This window comes from Typopeltis vanoorti, chromosome 4 (genome assembly GCF_054136105.1).
Source record: "Typopeltis vanoorti isolate ZY-2024b chromosome 4, IOZ_Tvanoo_1.0, whole genome shotgun sequence".
In the NCBI taxonomy this organism is placed as follows: domain Eukaryota; kingdom Metazoa; phylum Arthropoda; class Arachnida; order Uropygi; family Thelyphonidae; genus Typopeltis; species Typopeltis vanoorti.
Window position 1 is genome coordinate 19,321,406 of NC_143552.1, and position 17,263 is coordinate 19,338,668.

Consider the following 17,263-nt stretch of genomic DNA (forward strand, 5'->3'; position numbering starts at 1 on the left):
GGAAAGTCTTATATTATAATCACACTTCATTAACTTTATTCATTTGCAGTTTCTATGTAACCTCGTGACAGAAGTGTGTGGATCAGAAATATGTTCACTTTGAAAATTAACTATTTCAAACTGAAGACTAAACAACTTCTAAACTTCAAGAAGTAACCATTTTTGATTCAATGAAATATCTGTTCTCGACTTAGGAAAACGTGTGTACACACACACACACACAGTTTTTTTTTTTTTAAATCTGTAATACTGTATATATATGAACATTGCTTTTCAAGGCATGTCTAAAAACTCACCATTGGATTTTCTCTCCTTGATTTGAGAACTGCTCTACAGGAGTTTGACATTTCTGCTACAGGATCTCGCAGTTCGTTTTTAAACATTAACTTGATTTGGCGAATCAGAAGAAACAGGTAAGAAAGTTCCGGAAATGAAACTGCAAGAGTTTAAAAACAATAAAAATAACAGTCAGAAGGAATCTTGATATGTGATTGAGATATGAAAACCCATACTTGTTAAATGCTTATTGCTTAAAGAAGGAGAATAATACTGTGTGCGTGCGTGCGTGCGTGTGTGTGTGTGTGGGGGGGGGGGGTTACCTTGGGTATAATATATGTTAAAGATACCAAGCTATTTTAAACCTGGTTTTACTCCATTTCCCAAGTAAGCAAACAGACAAATAAGTCAAGTTTGCGCCTGCAAGTAGTGTGAGTCTAACTGACCCACAAGGTAGTGCAAGTCTAGGAAACTCGTGGTAAAAATGGAATAAGCTCTGATCACTATTCTTAATATTTACCCTTAATACAAAGCCCATCTCCTTGAGGAGATGTATAATGCTATGCATTAAAGGCAAGGGGCCACTACCCAGACCGGTTTCGACCTTTATTGACTATATATACTGTGTGTGTGTGTGTGTGTGTGTGTGTGTGTGTGTGTGTGTGTGTGTGTGTGTGTGTGTGTGTGTGTGTGTGTGTGTGTGTGTGTGTTAATGATACCAAGCTATTTTAAACCTGGTTTTACTCCATTTCCCAAGTAGTCTAGCTGACCCTACACGTAGTGCAAGACCAAGGCAACTCATGTTAATACACACACACACACACACACACATATATATATATATATATAGAAAGTTTTTTACCTTGGGTATAATATATGTTAAAGATACCAAGCTATTTCAAACCTGGTTTTACTCCATTTCCCAAGTAAGCAAACAGACAAATAAGTCAAGTTTGCTTTATTTGTCTGTTTGCACGTAGTGTGAGTCTAACTGCCCCACAAGGTAGTGTATAGCATCATACATCTCCTCAAGGAGATGGGCTTTTCATTAAGGGTAAATATTAAGAATAGTGATCAGAGCTTATTCCATTTTTACCACGAGTTGCCTAGACTTGCACTACCTTGTGGGTCAGTTAGACTCACACTATTTGCAGGTGCAAACTTGACTTATTTGTCTGTTTGCTTACTTAGAAAATGGAGTAAAACCAGGTTTAAAATAGCTTGGTATCTTTAACATATATTATACCCAAGATAAAAAAACTTTCTACATCTGTCTCTCATCCTGAGATTTTTATTTAATAAGGTCAAAGCACCTTTTGGTAACTTGTTTTGGTAAAATACTTATAAGCTCTGTATTACTTAACCTTGGTATTTCTAAGCCTGGCTCCACTGATGAGACCTCAATAAAGGTTGAAACCGGTCTGGGTAGTGGCCCCTTGCCTTTAATGCATAGCATCATATATATATCTTTTCAAGGAGATTGGCTTTGCATTAAGGGTAAATATTAAGAATAGTGATCAGAGCTTATTCCGTTTTTACCACGAGTTGCCTAGACTTGCACTACCTTGTGGGTCAGTCTAACTGACCCACAAGGTAGTGCAATTAGACTGACCCACAAGTGTAGATTGCACACTTGTCAGTCTAATTGCACAAGGTAGTGCAATTAGACTGACCCACAAGGTAGTGCAGTTAGACTGATCCACAAGGTATATATATATATATATATATATCCCACGTCATCAATCAGTGATACCATACTGAGATGGAAGCGCAGGGAGTCAGTGCTACCCGCAGTGGTCGACTCACCGAATGTGAGTCGACCAGATAAAAGGTCCCCACACGTCTTGGATGGGAATCGAACCCAGGTCTTTCCGACCAAAGGGCTTTCTCTATACTGACTGAGCTGCGGATGCTACGGACACACACACACACGCGTGTGTAATGCAATGCATAATTTGTTAATACTAAGGCAAGTGATATGAAGTCATTAGCCTCTATAAACAAGTAGCTCAGACGTGAATATATTTCACGCGCAAAACTGTTTTGCTTACTTGGGAAAAGGATTAAAAATCAAGTATATATATATATATATAAAAGTAGCTCAGACGTGAATATATTTCACGTGCAAAACTGTTTTGCTTACTTGGGAAAAGGATTAAAAACCAAGTATATATATATGTGTGTGTGATGGACAGGTGAAATTTAATTTAGTGAAACAAGAAATAACACCAGCCGACGTTTAGAAGACTATAAAGCAGGTATTTCTGGATAGAGCTGAGGTGCACGTTTGATATTCCAAATTATGCAAGATGGGCAGATACTAACAAGTTGGTGAAGACTTACTCATTTATATTATGGCACATTACAATTTCAGGATTAATCGTTTTAACTCATGAATGAAACAAACTGAACATTATATGGAAAAATCGAGTTTTTGGTCTTGTCATTTGGAATTGTAGTAGCAGTATTTAAAAGCATGTTTTTGTTTGTTTGTTTGTTTGTTTGTTTGTTTACTTTTCTGGATGAGTTGATATTTTTTGGTTGTAAAAACGTTGCCGATTCCGTATGTCGGTTTCTGGAATAAATGTAGTCCAGAGCATCCCGAAATATCTTCCCGACATTCCTGATCTCTTCATTTTTCTTCGGGTAATTTTCATTAAAAATGATCTAGAAAGGATCACAAACTACTTTGTAAATCAACAAATGATTTCAATGAATATCGTAGTGCAGAGTTCATGTTGGGATGCACGTCTCAACAGAATCGTGAATTCATCGACAAATAAATGTTTCATGCTTCATTTTTCAGTTAGCCATTTTAGTTTAATTTTTCTTCTCTTTTGTTCCACACCAGGCAATAAAAGCATTAAAACTACTCGTTTCAGGTATTACATGATATTTGTCATCTGGTGTGAAACATCTACTCTTCTTATTGGAGCCCCGAACTTGAAAAAATACCATATTTTGTTTTTATGCAATTTGGCATATTTTGTTTTTATGCAAAATGTGTCTACAAAAATACTATTGTAGACACATTTTGTTTCTACAATAGTATTTCCTAGTTATCTCACCTTGTATGGTAGGACACATTTTAATGGGCGAGATTTACATAAACAAATATAAAACCAAAAATAAAATCTGAGTCATCAACCTGAACAAGGCTTAAAGAAACGAAATTAATCAGCAACGGAATGAAAACTCCACGGCTCTCCTGTTCCTTCCAACATACAAGATTTTATGTATGTTGGAAGGAACAGGAAGGAAAGAACGCCTCGTATGTTATATTATGTGGTATGTTTATATGGTTTGTTTATATTGTAATAAGATATCACCAGTTTTGCATCATAAAAGACATGATGCAAACAATAATCAATCTTGTATTCATTTCGGTTACTTTTTTTTTTTTTAATTTTTAAGATTTTTTTCCTTCATAAACACTGCATTAATTAAGAAAATACTGAAATTATAACGAACGAAACGTACCCAAGGAGATGGTAAGAAATGAGGAAATGTTGGTTCTAAAGATCAGCTTGGCTGATCGCAAGAAGGTATGGTTAGGATTCTTTTGAACTTCTGTTTTAATACCAAAAGCAGCTCTTCCAATCACATCCATGGTCAGGCCCTGGTAAAGAGGATAGATGTCAAAAGGTTCTTTGCTGTTTGCTTTCACCTTTATGTTTCCCAGAAGACTTTCTAGGGCATCGGTGATTATCGGAGACATCTTAAAAGGAAACAAATTTGCAATGCATTAAACATAAAGATTTCCAACTGATTGGAAAGCTCCAAGCGAAACAAGTTTTAAGATTTTTAAAAATTGTGAATGCCATTCGATGCCATAATTTTTGAAATTTTTTTTTGTTTAATTTTTTTTTTTTTTATAATTGGAAAAATCATTCCAATTATATCAGTATCCTTTACAGTTAAAAGAAAACGCATTATAGTCAGAAACGAAAACACGAGTAATTTGAAAATGAACAATTATTATACAATAATGTCTCTATTTCCAGGAATGCAATTATAACATGAAATGCTTTAATTGCGGTTATGCAGAAGTATGAAAATTGTATAAAACATTTACAGTTCGATGCTTAGAAAATGAGATCATAAGGAACAAATAAACTGTACACATTCCATTAAATGATATGCAATACAGAAAGAAAAATACTTCGTTGGTTAATAAGCAGGACTGCTTTAAAATCACATATTTAGCTAGTAGCTCAAGAAGCGTGTTGAATTTGTCTTTAAAGTTAAGTGAATCGAGGCGTGTCAACCAGTACGACTTCCGAATTCTGCGGCAATTTCAAACAAAAAATAAGCTATTGCTGCTTTAACATTACAAGACTGCTGATAGTAGGTGGAGTTTTCTATTATTTTCAAATACGCAGAATGTTGCCGCATTTTTAACGCGTTGTCCATCTTATTCGATTATGTTATCCAATGAAGAATGAAGGGCGAATTTTTGCCAAACTGATTTGTAGTATAACAAGTCTTTTCAGTTTTTAATAAAGCATGTTAGAACAGATTTTCGAACTGTTAGCAGATCATCCGGAAGAACGATGCTTACATTATTTAAAATATGTGTAGGTCAGTCACGTATACACATACCAGCCGCTGAATTAGAAACCTTTATGCAGATGTATGTAAAAGTCACTTACACAGCGTATATGCAAAATACTTGTTCACCTGAGTCAGCACGTTCTAGGCAATTATTTAAGAATGCTACTAGTCAGTAATCGCTAGTAGTGTTCATCATAATAGGAAAAGAAAACGTCTTTCGGAGTTCGATGAAGGGTTTATTGTGGGTGTCTGTCTATCTGGAGCCACGATTCTGAAAATAGCAGAGCTGACTGGTTTCTCAAAAGATGAGATATGCCGGTGTTTAATCAGTGGAAAAATAACCCACATTGCTTGTCTAAGAGGCGTAACTCTGGTCCTAATACAAATCTGTCAGGAACGAGATCGCCCTCGACTGAGAAGGCTTATACGAACAAACAGAACTTCCTTTGTACAGCAGTTGATTGAAGCATTTAATGAAGGCTGTTCCCCGACCCATATCTCACTAAACTGTGCGCAGGGAATCGGTATTAGTAGTCTCATACCTATATGGAAACCACTGATTTCTGCAAAAGTATCTAATTCATTGGACGGTATGTGCAGATATCTTGAATTGAATTTATAGATCTGCTCTACTTACATATCTTCGGGTTTGAGAGCATTACCAGAACTGCGAATTTGCTACCGATATATTCATTTATTTTTACACCAAGAAGGATTCTCAGAAATATTTTTTGTAACATAAGGGTCTTATCTGAATAGGTTTTGACATCACCTCCCCAGATAACTTTACCATAACAGATGATAGAATATATCAAGATGTAGTAAGTGTTGAATTTTTCTGTATTTGATAGGGGATATCCGGAACTGTAAAATAGACCAAGAATTTTAGATTTTTAGCTGTATTGAATGTGCTACTTCGATATTAGAGGTCAGAGTAGATGCACAGGTATTTTATTTATTCGCGTGCTCACAGAAGATTGAGAGATATTGATCTTTATGTGAGTGTAGTTATTCTTGCTAAAAGTTTATTCTCTTGTTTGCAAATTAAATTAAAGTTTCTAAGAAATTATATTCTTGTTTTATCCTTTATCCACTGTAAGCAAACAAATTTTACGCGTGATATATCTTCACTTCAAGTAGCTAATCGTGAAATATCTTCACAATTAGGCTGCTTGTTTATGGAAGCTGATGATTTCGCATCGATTGCCTTAGTATCCCATAATGCAAAGCACACATCCGTTTGGATGTGTATAATACCATGCATTATGGGAAGGGTCACTACCCAGACCAGTTCTGATTTTTATTGAGGCCTCATCAGTGAAGTCATCTTATTAAGATGACTCCAGAAGAGATGCCTTAATAAAGGTCGAAACTATCTAGATAGTGACCCTTCTCATAATACATAGCATTATACATGTCCGTAAGGATATGTGCTTTGCATTATGGGATATTAAGGCAGGTGATGTGAAGTCATCAGCCTCTATATGCAAGTAGCCTAGTCGTGATGATACTTCACGCGCAAACTTGGACAAAGGATAAAACAAGAATATAATATTTTGGCAAATTTAATTAAATAGTCATTCTTGCATACATATAGTAGCATTCAGTCAGCATTTTCTCCACCGGTGGATCTTTTTCCGATTGTTGCAGTGCATGTAAGCAGACTTAATCTGGAGTGGCTCTTCTCGCACACGAATAGAAATGTGGTTTGTAGGTAAGAGGACATTATCAATATTACCTCGTATTTTTATTTTTTTTCAGGTATGAGTTGAGTCATTTAAACATGAAGAAAGTGAATCTATGAAGATGCAGTTTATTATACGATTGTCTACAGAATGTAGAGAATTTATAAGACTCTGATCCAGAAGTGAGTTTGTGTTATTGTCGCTATAACCCAATTCTTTTATCCATTCATTTTATTTACACGCAGAACTAAAATTGGGATAAGTTTCATACAATCAATGCAGGTATCTGTTCGTTCACCTTGACTGTAGCAGTTTCGTCATTATTATTTATTAACAGGCGTGGTTTACCCTATTCAGGAGTTATCTGTGCATGGTGCATTAATACACTCTAGTAAATGTAGAATTTGACCATTTGCAGCACGCAATGAAATTTATAATCCTGTTGATCTCTTGTCTCTTTTCTGCATCGACCATCACTTTCCGTTTTTTCTTTATCACAAACCATTTTCAGTATACCATGGTTACTGTTAAATGTTTTTTGATTGTCTGGAGACAAGTTAACATCTTTTAAAACGGCTACCTTGCATGTGCTTAAATAGATTCCCATGGCGTTGAATTCATTTAGAATGCGAATGTCTCTTATAGTTTAAGCGTTTAGCGTATATTGTGAAGCTAAGAGCCTTCGCAGCTCAGTCAGTATAGACGAAGCTCTTTGGTCGGAAAGACCTGGGTTCGATTTCCGTCAGTGACGTGAGGAACCTTTATCTGGTCTCTTTTCACTAAGAGTGAGTTAACCGGTCTCATACGGAGCTGGAGGGGTTTCTCCCAGTAACTCGGATTTTTCATCCCTCAAAAAGGCAAACCGGTCCCATGAACACTCACGGATACAGTCATAAAATATACTACGACAAGGAAGGCAACGGAAAACCACCTTGCTCATGATCATAACATATAGCTACTTCCAGCTATGAAGCTAGGAGAACGGTCAATGAAAATTGGACTTGATTATTTTTTAAATGACACAAAGTTTTCATGAATGGCTTTTCGTAATCAATAAACTACGAAAAACACAAACACAATATTCGGAATGTGCATCTTCCCTATTTTCACAAATTGCTAACAAAGAGAAAATCCTGTGCGTTGTTCCTTTGAACTACAAGTTTTATAAAAAATGAACAGTATTATTTTAAACTTCTTGAAGATTTTCGGAAATAAATTAATTATTTATTTAAAATTTTTTTTCAAATTTATACTTAATGCTGGTAATAGTATACTAATACCATATTAATATTTTTATTTAATAATTTAAACGAATTAATTTAATAAAAGATTTGTAGACTTGATCTAATCATTATAATAATACTGGCTCCATAAACTCCAATAACCTTTTAAAATACATTGCTTAACATTAATTCACAGTGTTAATCAGCAAAGAACAGAAATCAGCATTCAATAATAAGAATCAAATTGAATGGAACATTCGGTACTACTACTTCTGTACCTACCAGTTTCATTTTACTTGTTGTGAACGAAGGCGTCAATATGCTTCTCACCTCCTTCCACCGTTTGTTACGAAGAACTGTCAAGAATTTTTTGAAATTACTTTTCAGAGCAATGAAACGCTGAAAAAGACAGAAGGGGAGAATGTTTTGCTTATTATAAGTTTAAATATACAAAAATGAATATATTAATATAAATAATTAATCGAGTTTGATGGTATAACAATGAAATGTAAGCAAAAATTTAAAAATATATATTCATTGTGTACTCAAATGATATGTTTTTGGTTTATTGCTCTTATTATAAGGGCACCTCCATTCAGTTCGAAGACTTATCACAGGAGACCTAATAACTTTCATACTTCTCCTTGAATTCAGTGACAGACGAAGCACTCACAACCTAATCTGACAACGCATTTCACTTGTTCTCCACTCTCCAACTAAAATACACTCTTGTTAACCATGCTCTTACTCAATTTCCAGGGATAACTTCTTGTTCTATCGCTCTTCACCAACTGCTGAAATATTTCCTTGTATTAATACTATAAAATCCTTTTAGGTGCTTAAATATTTTAATGGTATTACTCACTTTTCGCCTATCAATTAACTTCTGCAACGAAGAGCCTCTCAATCCGTTTCAATCATAGGAGGCATTCTTCAGATCCCCTCTCACCAACTACGACACTCGCCTCTGAATCTTATCCACCACTTTCTCATCCCCAAGAAAACCACACCACCACCAGACAGGAACACGCTAATCCAGATGTGAATATATCAAGGACTTATAAAGAGGAATATCTCTGCATGTTGGCATGTTCTTCAATAACCAAGTAACCGTATGAGCTACTTTGGACACCTTTGCAACGCATTTCTGTGAACTTTGTGGCGTTGTGTGTCACTTATGCTTGAGGTGTTTGTTTTTGTGTGTTAGCAGCTAACGAAACGTTGCGTAGTGGAATATTTTGAACAGATATTAATGTATTTTATTAGAGTGTATTTCAGAAAGATATTTAATTACAGGTTATTATGTTGCAAACTTTCAAAGTATGGTTAGACTGCAATATTTCTTGAAATAGCATTAATTGCTAAATCTCATTGCCAATTTTTACGTCTTATCAAGGTGTAGGAGTATTGGAGCTTCGGAAATATAGAATTTAATCGCTGTAGGGAGGCAAATTAATTCATACCAGTGGAACTGTCAATAGTTGACAATTACGTTCGCTGCAATCTTGTGTTGATTGATTGTCTGAATGTATAATTCAGTACATCTATGACTAGTAACAATATACAGTTGACCTTTGAAGAATATGGGTTTGAACTGCGTGGATCCACTTATACGGGGATTTTTTTCAATAAATAAATTGGAAAAATTTTTGGAGATATTTAATAAATATCTCCAAAAAAAAAAAAGGTGGCGACAATTTAATAAAACTTGCAGACGAACCGCATAGCTTAGAAATATCGAAAAAATTAAGAAAAAGTTAAGTATGTCATGAATGCAAAAATATATGTAGATACTAGTCTATTTGATCATTTATTACCATAAAATATACACAAATCTATTATAAAAAGTTAAAATTTATCAAAACTTACGCGCACAAACACTTACAGACCGTACATGGCACCATTCGCAGTCGAGAGAAATGTAAACAAACGTAAAGATGCAGTGTTAAATCATAACTGCAGAATTAGTTAAATTTAATTAGCATAAATTAAAAAAATTATAACGATTCATTTATTAGTGTATAGGCTGTGCTACCGTGAAGCCATTGTATCGATTACACTAGGCTACCATAAAGCAATCATATTGCTGCTGCTTCGTTATTTACACTACCTGTAAATAAATATGAATTTCTTTTCCAGATTAGCTTTTCATTTTTGATGTCTAGTGTTAGTAGTATAACACCCAGGGTCCTAATAGGTGTGCAGGGCGTGTGTGCACGCAGGTGGCCAAATCTCTAGGGCGGCCGATGGAATAAATTCGATATAGCCTATAGTTAATTTAAAAATATTGGTGATGAAATAGAAACGTAACATTGTTAAAACTTATAGCGGTGCTAACTTCGAAATATCTTCTTTGGGTTTCATTCTCTATCTCTTTAAAAATAAAATAAAAATAAAAATATGAAAGCGGTGCGACCTCTCAGATTGCAATTAAGTAAAGTCTTAAAAAGTTTAAATGGTATATCAGCTGATAATTCCAGAGACATGAAAACAAAACATACAGCTCAGTGTTTGTTCGATCAGATTGCTTCTTTCAAGTTCATTTGCTTAATTGTTATATGGAACGATAGTCTGTCAAAAATTTATGTCGTAAGCAAAATGTCGCAGTCTCCTGAATCTAATATAAATGAATCTCTTAATGTTTTGTTAAATTTTTAAGGGCAGCTAGATGCGATGAAGCATTTAATACTTATATTAAAGACGCAGACGTTTTAGCTAAAGAAGTAAACGTAGTATCCGAATTTCCGGTTGTAAGGAACAGAACTAAAGTTCGCCGCTTAGAAAGTCCAGATGAACTTGATGAAGAAATAAAAAAAATTGAAAAGAATTGTTTAGAATTCAGTTTTATCTAGTAATTGTTGATACTGCATTAAATTCCATTAAGGAAAGATTTGAAATTCTGAATGAATGTAATAATGTATTTAAATTTCTTTGTGAATTCAGAGAAATGACCGAAGAAAAAATTAAAAAATCTTGTGTTGATTTACATGTTTCCCTTCAAATTAATAAAGATGGTGAATATATTAAAGATATTGATGGCAAAGAACTTTTCAATGAGCTGATAACGTACAGAACTTTTAGCGGTGGCAGTGGCATTACAGAAACTGACCCATTAAAAAATTTGACATATATTGCAAAAAATTACTTGATGTCATCATTTCCAAATCTATTCATAGCTTTGAGATTTTTCCTCACATTACCCTTTAGTGTAGCATCAAGTGAAAGGAGCTTTTCGAAACTGAAACTTATAAAAACATATTTAAGAACATCAATGACCCAAGACAGGTTTAAGACAAGATAATCCACAAGACCAGATTCCGTGCTCTTGTGGATTATCTTATTTCGGACAAACAGGAAGATCTGCCTCTATTCGGCTAGAAGAACACCAATCTTATATTGAATACTTTAAATATGAAAAGTCTGGACTTGCAGAACATGCCATCTTCACTAGACACAGAGTTTATTGGAGAAAGACAAGAGTCCTTCACAAAAGTCAGTTTCTCATGGAACGCCTTTATAAAGAAACATATGAAACTCTACTTCATTCTCCTAACTTAAAGATCCGACGGCTTCCGTCTATCCCCTTTATGGGAGATAGTACTTTACAAATCAGCTAATCTTTCCTAACTTTTTATTGTATTTTTTTTTTTTTTAATTTTATTTTAGGAAAGTTATTGACCTTTTTAGTTATCTTACACCAGCTACTTAGGTGGCGCTTTTTGGAATTGTCAGTTATTGTTTAATTTGAGCTTAATGTACTGAAGATGCCTGTGACACACAGGCGAAAATTATACTATTAAATAATCTTTGTACGTGAGTTTTTTCCGTTATTAATTTTGTATCGATATGTCTACTCACGGTATACCTCTTTTAAAACTTAGGTTTAGTGATTTAGGATTGCTAGCAATAGAAAAGGATTTGTGTGAAAAATTAGAATTATCAAATATTATTGATGAATTGGCAATAAAAAAGCAAGAAGAGCAATGTTCTGACGTAATGATTACATCCGGTTGGAAAGTTGTACATTTTGCATCTGTTTGATATAATTTATGCATTCATTGTACTTTTTTTATTTTTATAAAATTAACATAAATAATCTACAGTATATAAAATATTTTATGAATTTTCCTTTGTCAATTAGGCTACATTATACTGTCATAAAAACTACTAATAGTTAATATTCTGGGTTATACTGTAAATTTATTCGCGATCTGCATTGTTAGGGTAAGGCCACGCTAGTTTTTTTTTTTTTTTTCGAACATGTACAGCAATGAATAGAATATATGCACAAGAATAGTGATGTTCTTTACAAATTTTTTCCGTCAACGTGGCTATCACCATTCTTGCATATGTTCTATTCACTGCTGTACATGTTCGGGAAAAAAAAAAACACAAGTGTAGCCTTACCCTCAAGGGCGACCAATTATCTCTAGCACGCAGGCGTCTAACAGTCAAGTTTACAAGAAGTCTAAGACACGTCTTGTAAACTTACGACTTCCTTATGATTTTCTTTAATAACATTTTCTTTTCTCTAGCGTACTTTAATGTAAGCATACAGTATATAATATAATACATATAACATACAAAATATGTGTTAATCCATTGTTTATGTTATCGGTAAGACTTCCGGTCAACACTAGCTATTAGTAGTGAAGTTTTGCTGGAGTCAAAAATTATACGAGGATTTTCGACTGCACTAGGGATCGGCGCCCGTAACTCCCGTGTTCAAGTGTCAACTGTATATTGATTTACGAAAACGTATATTGTATTTGTGTGCGTACACACACACACACACACTGGAAGGCGTCATTGTACGAAGGGGTTGGGTTCCCAGCCTACTAAAGTAAATTGAAGTAAAATTATGTGTTAAATAAGATTGGTTCCTTCAGTACGAAGGAACCAATCTTATTTAACCTTGACATCTAATCTTGACATCTACAAGTAAATAATTTGGAAGTTTTTATAAAGAATTATGATTATTTTATAATTATATTACACAAGTCATGTTTATAAATAACATAAGACAATAAGTTTATAAATTAAAGTAAAAATACTGTATAATGGAGAAGCCTTAATGAGAAAACGAGAATTCTCCCTTCTCCATGATTAGCTGAATTATAGGAATGGTGTTTTGATTCGTATCTTCAATCTACAGCACTAATATTTTTTCACTCCTTGAATATGATGTTCTTGACACATTTTGCATTAACAATTCCTGCATATGAACGCTTTATCTCGTCGGTTGCTGGGGTTGAAACTGTTGAAGGCGTTACCTTGAATGTTTTACACTCATCAGAATGGCATTCATTCGATGCGTCGGATTACTTCCATTTTTTATTCAGTGGTAGGTAATTTTCTGCTTTTTTCTTTTTTTAGTTCAGGAAGACGTCGAATCGGCTGAACGTTTAGGTGACATTTTAAATTTATTGTTTAAATACTAATAGTTAATACTTACCTTTTAGCAGTCCTTATAACGTGGTTCATTTCGCTGAGGACCAAACGCAAACAAACGTTTTGTAATTTCTACCCATAATGTCGTAGGACAGTGATTCCCAAAGATGAACCAAACTATAGACTAGTGTGGGTCGCTAGCTGATTTTGGGTGTGTCGTTGAAAGAAAGTTTTGATTATTATTTCAGTGAAGAAATGAAAAATGATGAGGAAAAACACGTAGATTGTGAATCCATTTCTTAGTGATGTGGCTACCGGTATATCTACGAAGGCAGACGAAGGACTAATTGATTTGTCCGAAGACACTTCGTTGAAAATGAATTTTGATCGTAAAAAATTGATGCAGTTTTGGCTGTCAGTTCAAAACACGCATCCAGCTGTTTCTACCACAGCTTTAAGAGTGCTAATTCCTTTTACTACTTCTTATATGTGTGAAGTTGGATTTTCGGCAATGATAGGAATTAAAAACAAATTTCGAAATAAACTTCAGTTATCAAACACCTTGCGTCTGAAAATAACACACATCATGGACGTCAAAGACGTCATCAGCAAAAATAGAAAACAAGCCCATTCTTCACGTATACCTCATTATGTATCTGGTTAATAAATTTATATATTAAGTGTATTCAGTAAACAATTTAAAAGTAGTAAAGCGATGTTTTTTTATCCCCCCCTTCCTTTTAAAGTGTGCATTACAAACGAATGGGTTGCGAAAAATTACCGTTTTCGAAAGTGGGTCTCAACCCATAAAGGTTAAGGAAGCCCTGTCGTAGAATATAAAACTAAAGAAAATCGCGAATTCTGCCGGCATGTTCAATTTACGAATTTTTTTTTTAATTTTGTTTGTTTATGTTTTTGATGTTTGCTGTTGATTTTGAAATGTTCGTTAATTTAAATCTTCATTAATAGAGGAAACGTAAAGTGAGGCCTTCCTGTATATATTATACGAAAATGTATATGTAAGTACATCTTTGTGTGTGTACAGTGTATTATATAGATAGTGAATGGAGTGGATGTATTAGAATGTCAACAAGGCCGGTAGGACTGGATGAGATTTCGCTACGTGTGTTAAAATGAACTACTGACCTGACTTAATGAAAGCCTCTTAAAGGGGGAAGTTCCCAAAGAATATAAAATACTGCCACTTGCTTGTAGGCGGTATCTACTAGAATGGAGGTATTAAACTATAGACCAGTTTGTTCTTCTGTGGTGGTTAAGACTTTGGAGAAACTGGCAAGAGCTTAGATACCGTCTCAAGCAGATAAAAGGTAATACGGTATTAGGTAAAAGGTAATTCTAACTTCTTCTTTTTTTTTTTTTGAATCAATAATAATTATGTTACGCGAAAAAACGTTTCTGTATTATCCGTATTTTTTTTTTTTTTTTTTTACAGAAAAATCATGTTAAAACTTGTATAATGAAAGATGCCTAGTAAATAATTTGATCATGGGTGTTATTATGCCGTTAAAATTACAAGAAAGAGAGAAAAATAAATCTTTCTGAAAATTTTAACAGAAAGGTTTAATTTTATTTTAGTGTGTAACCCGGAGAACGATATATTCTGTGATACTTTCTAATAGAGAGGAGTGGGTATCCAAGCAAGGGGAGGGAAAAAAAAAAAACAGCATCATGTATGGATTCCTCTAACTTGTAGTTGCACTAAAGAATTCCAGATATGTCCTGCGGTCATATTTGTGTATGTCATATTAACTGTTACCGATATATGCATTAATTCGAGCTCAGTAGATTAAGTGTTATTCTATATTGTTTTACAACGACTTTTCCTTTAAGAAGGAAAATCGAATTGCATAAATATTACCGCTCTTGTTGGCAAGTGGATAGCTCGCTTACCAGCCTACAATCTAATTTCGAATTCCCCTGGATATTTGTGGTTATCTTTAGTCGGTAGATAATGTTTTTATTACACATAGAGTGACACTTTCGTCTTGTTTATGGAAAGCCCGAAGTGGCTTGAAAGAATTTTATGTTCGGTCTGAAACAGGATTCAGCATTATTTAACCTGAAAGGCATGGATAAACGTGATATCTGAATGAATATTGTGCTCTCTCATGAATGATATGGTAAAGCAACGTAATATTAAATAGAATGCAGCAATAAAGAAGGTTGTAGAAGTGAACAATTTAATTCCTATACAAATTGATTTGTCTTCAATAGTCCTCCTGTGGATGGGTGAATTCACTGTTCTTGCAATCCGCCTTTTCAATTCTATTTCAATATTATGTCATATCGATACCAAGTTGTCCATTATTGTAATTGTTTGATAAACGATATTGGAATCACGCTCCGTCAACCAGTGACACTTTCAACCTATCAATGCCACTTTTTGTAAACGGAACATGTTTTCCATCTTTAATACAAATGCGTTCGTATTTTCCTTATACTCAGGACTTATATATATGAGATAAGCCGCCTTGACAGAGAGAATAGCTAGACTCTAGAGCATGGATCGGCAACCTTTTCCGACTCGCGGGCCACGTTCAACTTTTATTTTTAATAATCGGGTCGTAAGCGTTTATTTAAGAGAAAATAGTGAGTGGAAAAAAAATACTTAAGTTATCAATTTTTATTATGTCCATCTCCAAAAACACAGAAATATTTAAAGTACGAGATATGAAACAAGCATGAAAATGAAACACAATGAAAAATTATTATCACGTAAAAACAAAGTAATATAGTGTACCCATCACAATATGTACATATTTCTCCCTGCTTAATGTGACTTTTGTGATTGTTTTCCCTTAGCCAGATTATCTAGATCCACTTTATAACCTGAAGTGCAAATTCGAATCGAAGCATACAAATGTTCATCGGTCAGTCGAGAAGAAATTTTATTTTTTCTAAAACTGATGGCAGAAAATCCTTATTCGCAAATATAGGTGCTTCGAAATGCGACTATCATCTTTGCGAAACTGATTAATCCTTCAAATTTTTTTTGGTAAGCATCGATCAATGTCGACAGTAAGAGTGTTCAAACATAATCGCATTTCAATGCAATTTTTGATGAAAATCCACAAATCTTGTTGAAAATTCCGTTTGTAAATCTTCAATAATACCAGCAAAAGTTTCCTTTTGTTGGTATTTCCAAGTTGCACGGGAGATAGCACGAAGTATAGGTATAAAATGATTTTTAATTTATTATTCATATTATAAAATGTATTATTTAAATAATTTAACATATGGGACACATGCCATGTAAGTATGGTCAGCCTTTTATGGGCAGCCAAAAATACACGTTTGGGCCGCATGCGGCCCCGCGGGACGCCAGTTGCCGACTCCTGCTCTAGAGGACCATGAGTGATCTTCCGGTTGCAGTAAATACAGTATATGCAAAATAACTTCCCAGCAAATATTTGCAAAATCAGTACTGTATATTTGTATATAAAAATTTGAAAGCTTACATCGATAATTGAATAACTGATGTTTTCAAGCTATATGGTTTGATAGACTTGTCCGTAGAGTATAAGAGGAAAGAAACCTCAAGTATTAACTTACCGGCCGGTTAATAAAAGCATGAAAATCCCTAACTTGTATCTTCTTAAGTAATTCCGGATCTGTTACAAGAAGTACAGGATTCATTCCAAAATAATACCTAAAAAACAATCGAATTTTCAAATAGTTTTCGTCATTGTTTAATGTAAAAAGACACATCAGTAATATAAAAAAACAGATTATCGCATATTAATTTATTTTTAAAGAATAACTTATTAACAATTCTGAGGATAGGATAGATGTTTTGAGACATAACATTCTCTTGCTGTTTCTTAGATGGACGAATGAACATATCTTCCACAATCGTCTTTTTTTTTTTTTCTTTTTATTCGCCAAAGGAAGTACGGCACAAGTTCAACCAAACGAATCTATTATTTAGAAGAATACACCACGTAATATGATTGCGATTTCGCCATTATTGTGATCTAACTTGTAACCCATCAAAATCTCATAATTTAGCCATACTTTTAGTTAGTCACTTCGTGATGTTATCGAAACGAGTTTTATTTTCGTATGGAAGTTATTGGCATATATTATATTATATTATATTATATTATATTATGT

At 34.0% G+C, this 17,263-nt stretch overlaps 1 protein-coding gene across 1 annotated transcript in view; it reads right to left on the reverse strand.

Moving 5' to 3' along the window:
- The window catches only part of LOC150107147 (cytochrome P450 3A5-like), a 51,503-nt gene that overhangs the window by 19,591 nt on the left and 14,649 nt on the right, over window positions 1–17,263 (reverse strand). The window contains exons 4-7 of the mRNA XM_090391029.1: window positions 16,703–16,799; window positions 8,021–8,137; window positions 3,757–3,994; window positions 297–436 (exon numbers count right to left, since the gene is read on the reverse strand). Coding sequence (XP_090247155.1) covers window positions 297–436; window positions 3,757–3,994; window positions 8,021–8,137; window positions 16,703–16,799 — 592 coding nt within the window. The remainder of the gene's footprint in view (window positions 1–296; window positions 437–3,756; window positions 3,995–8,020; window positions 8,138–16,702; window positions 16,800–17,263) is intronic.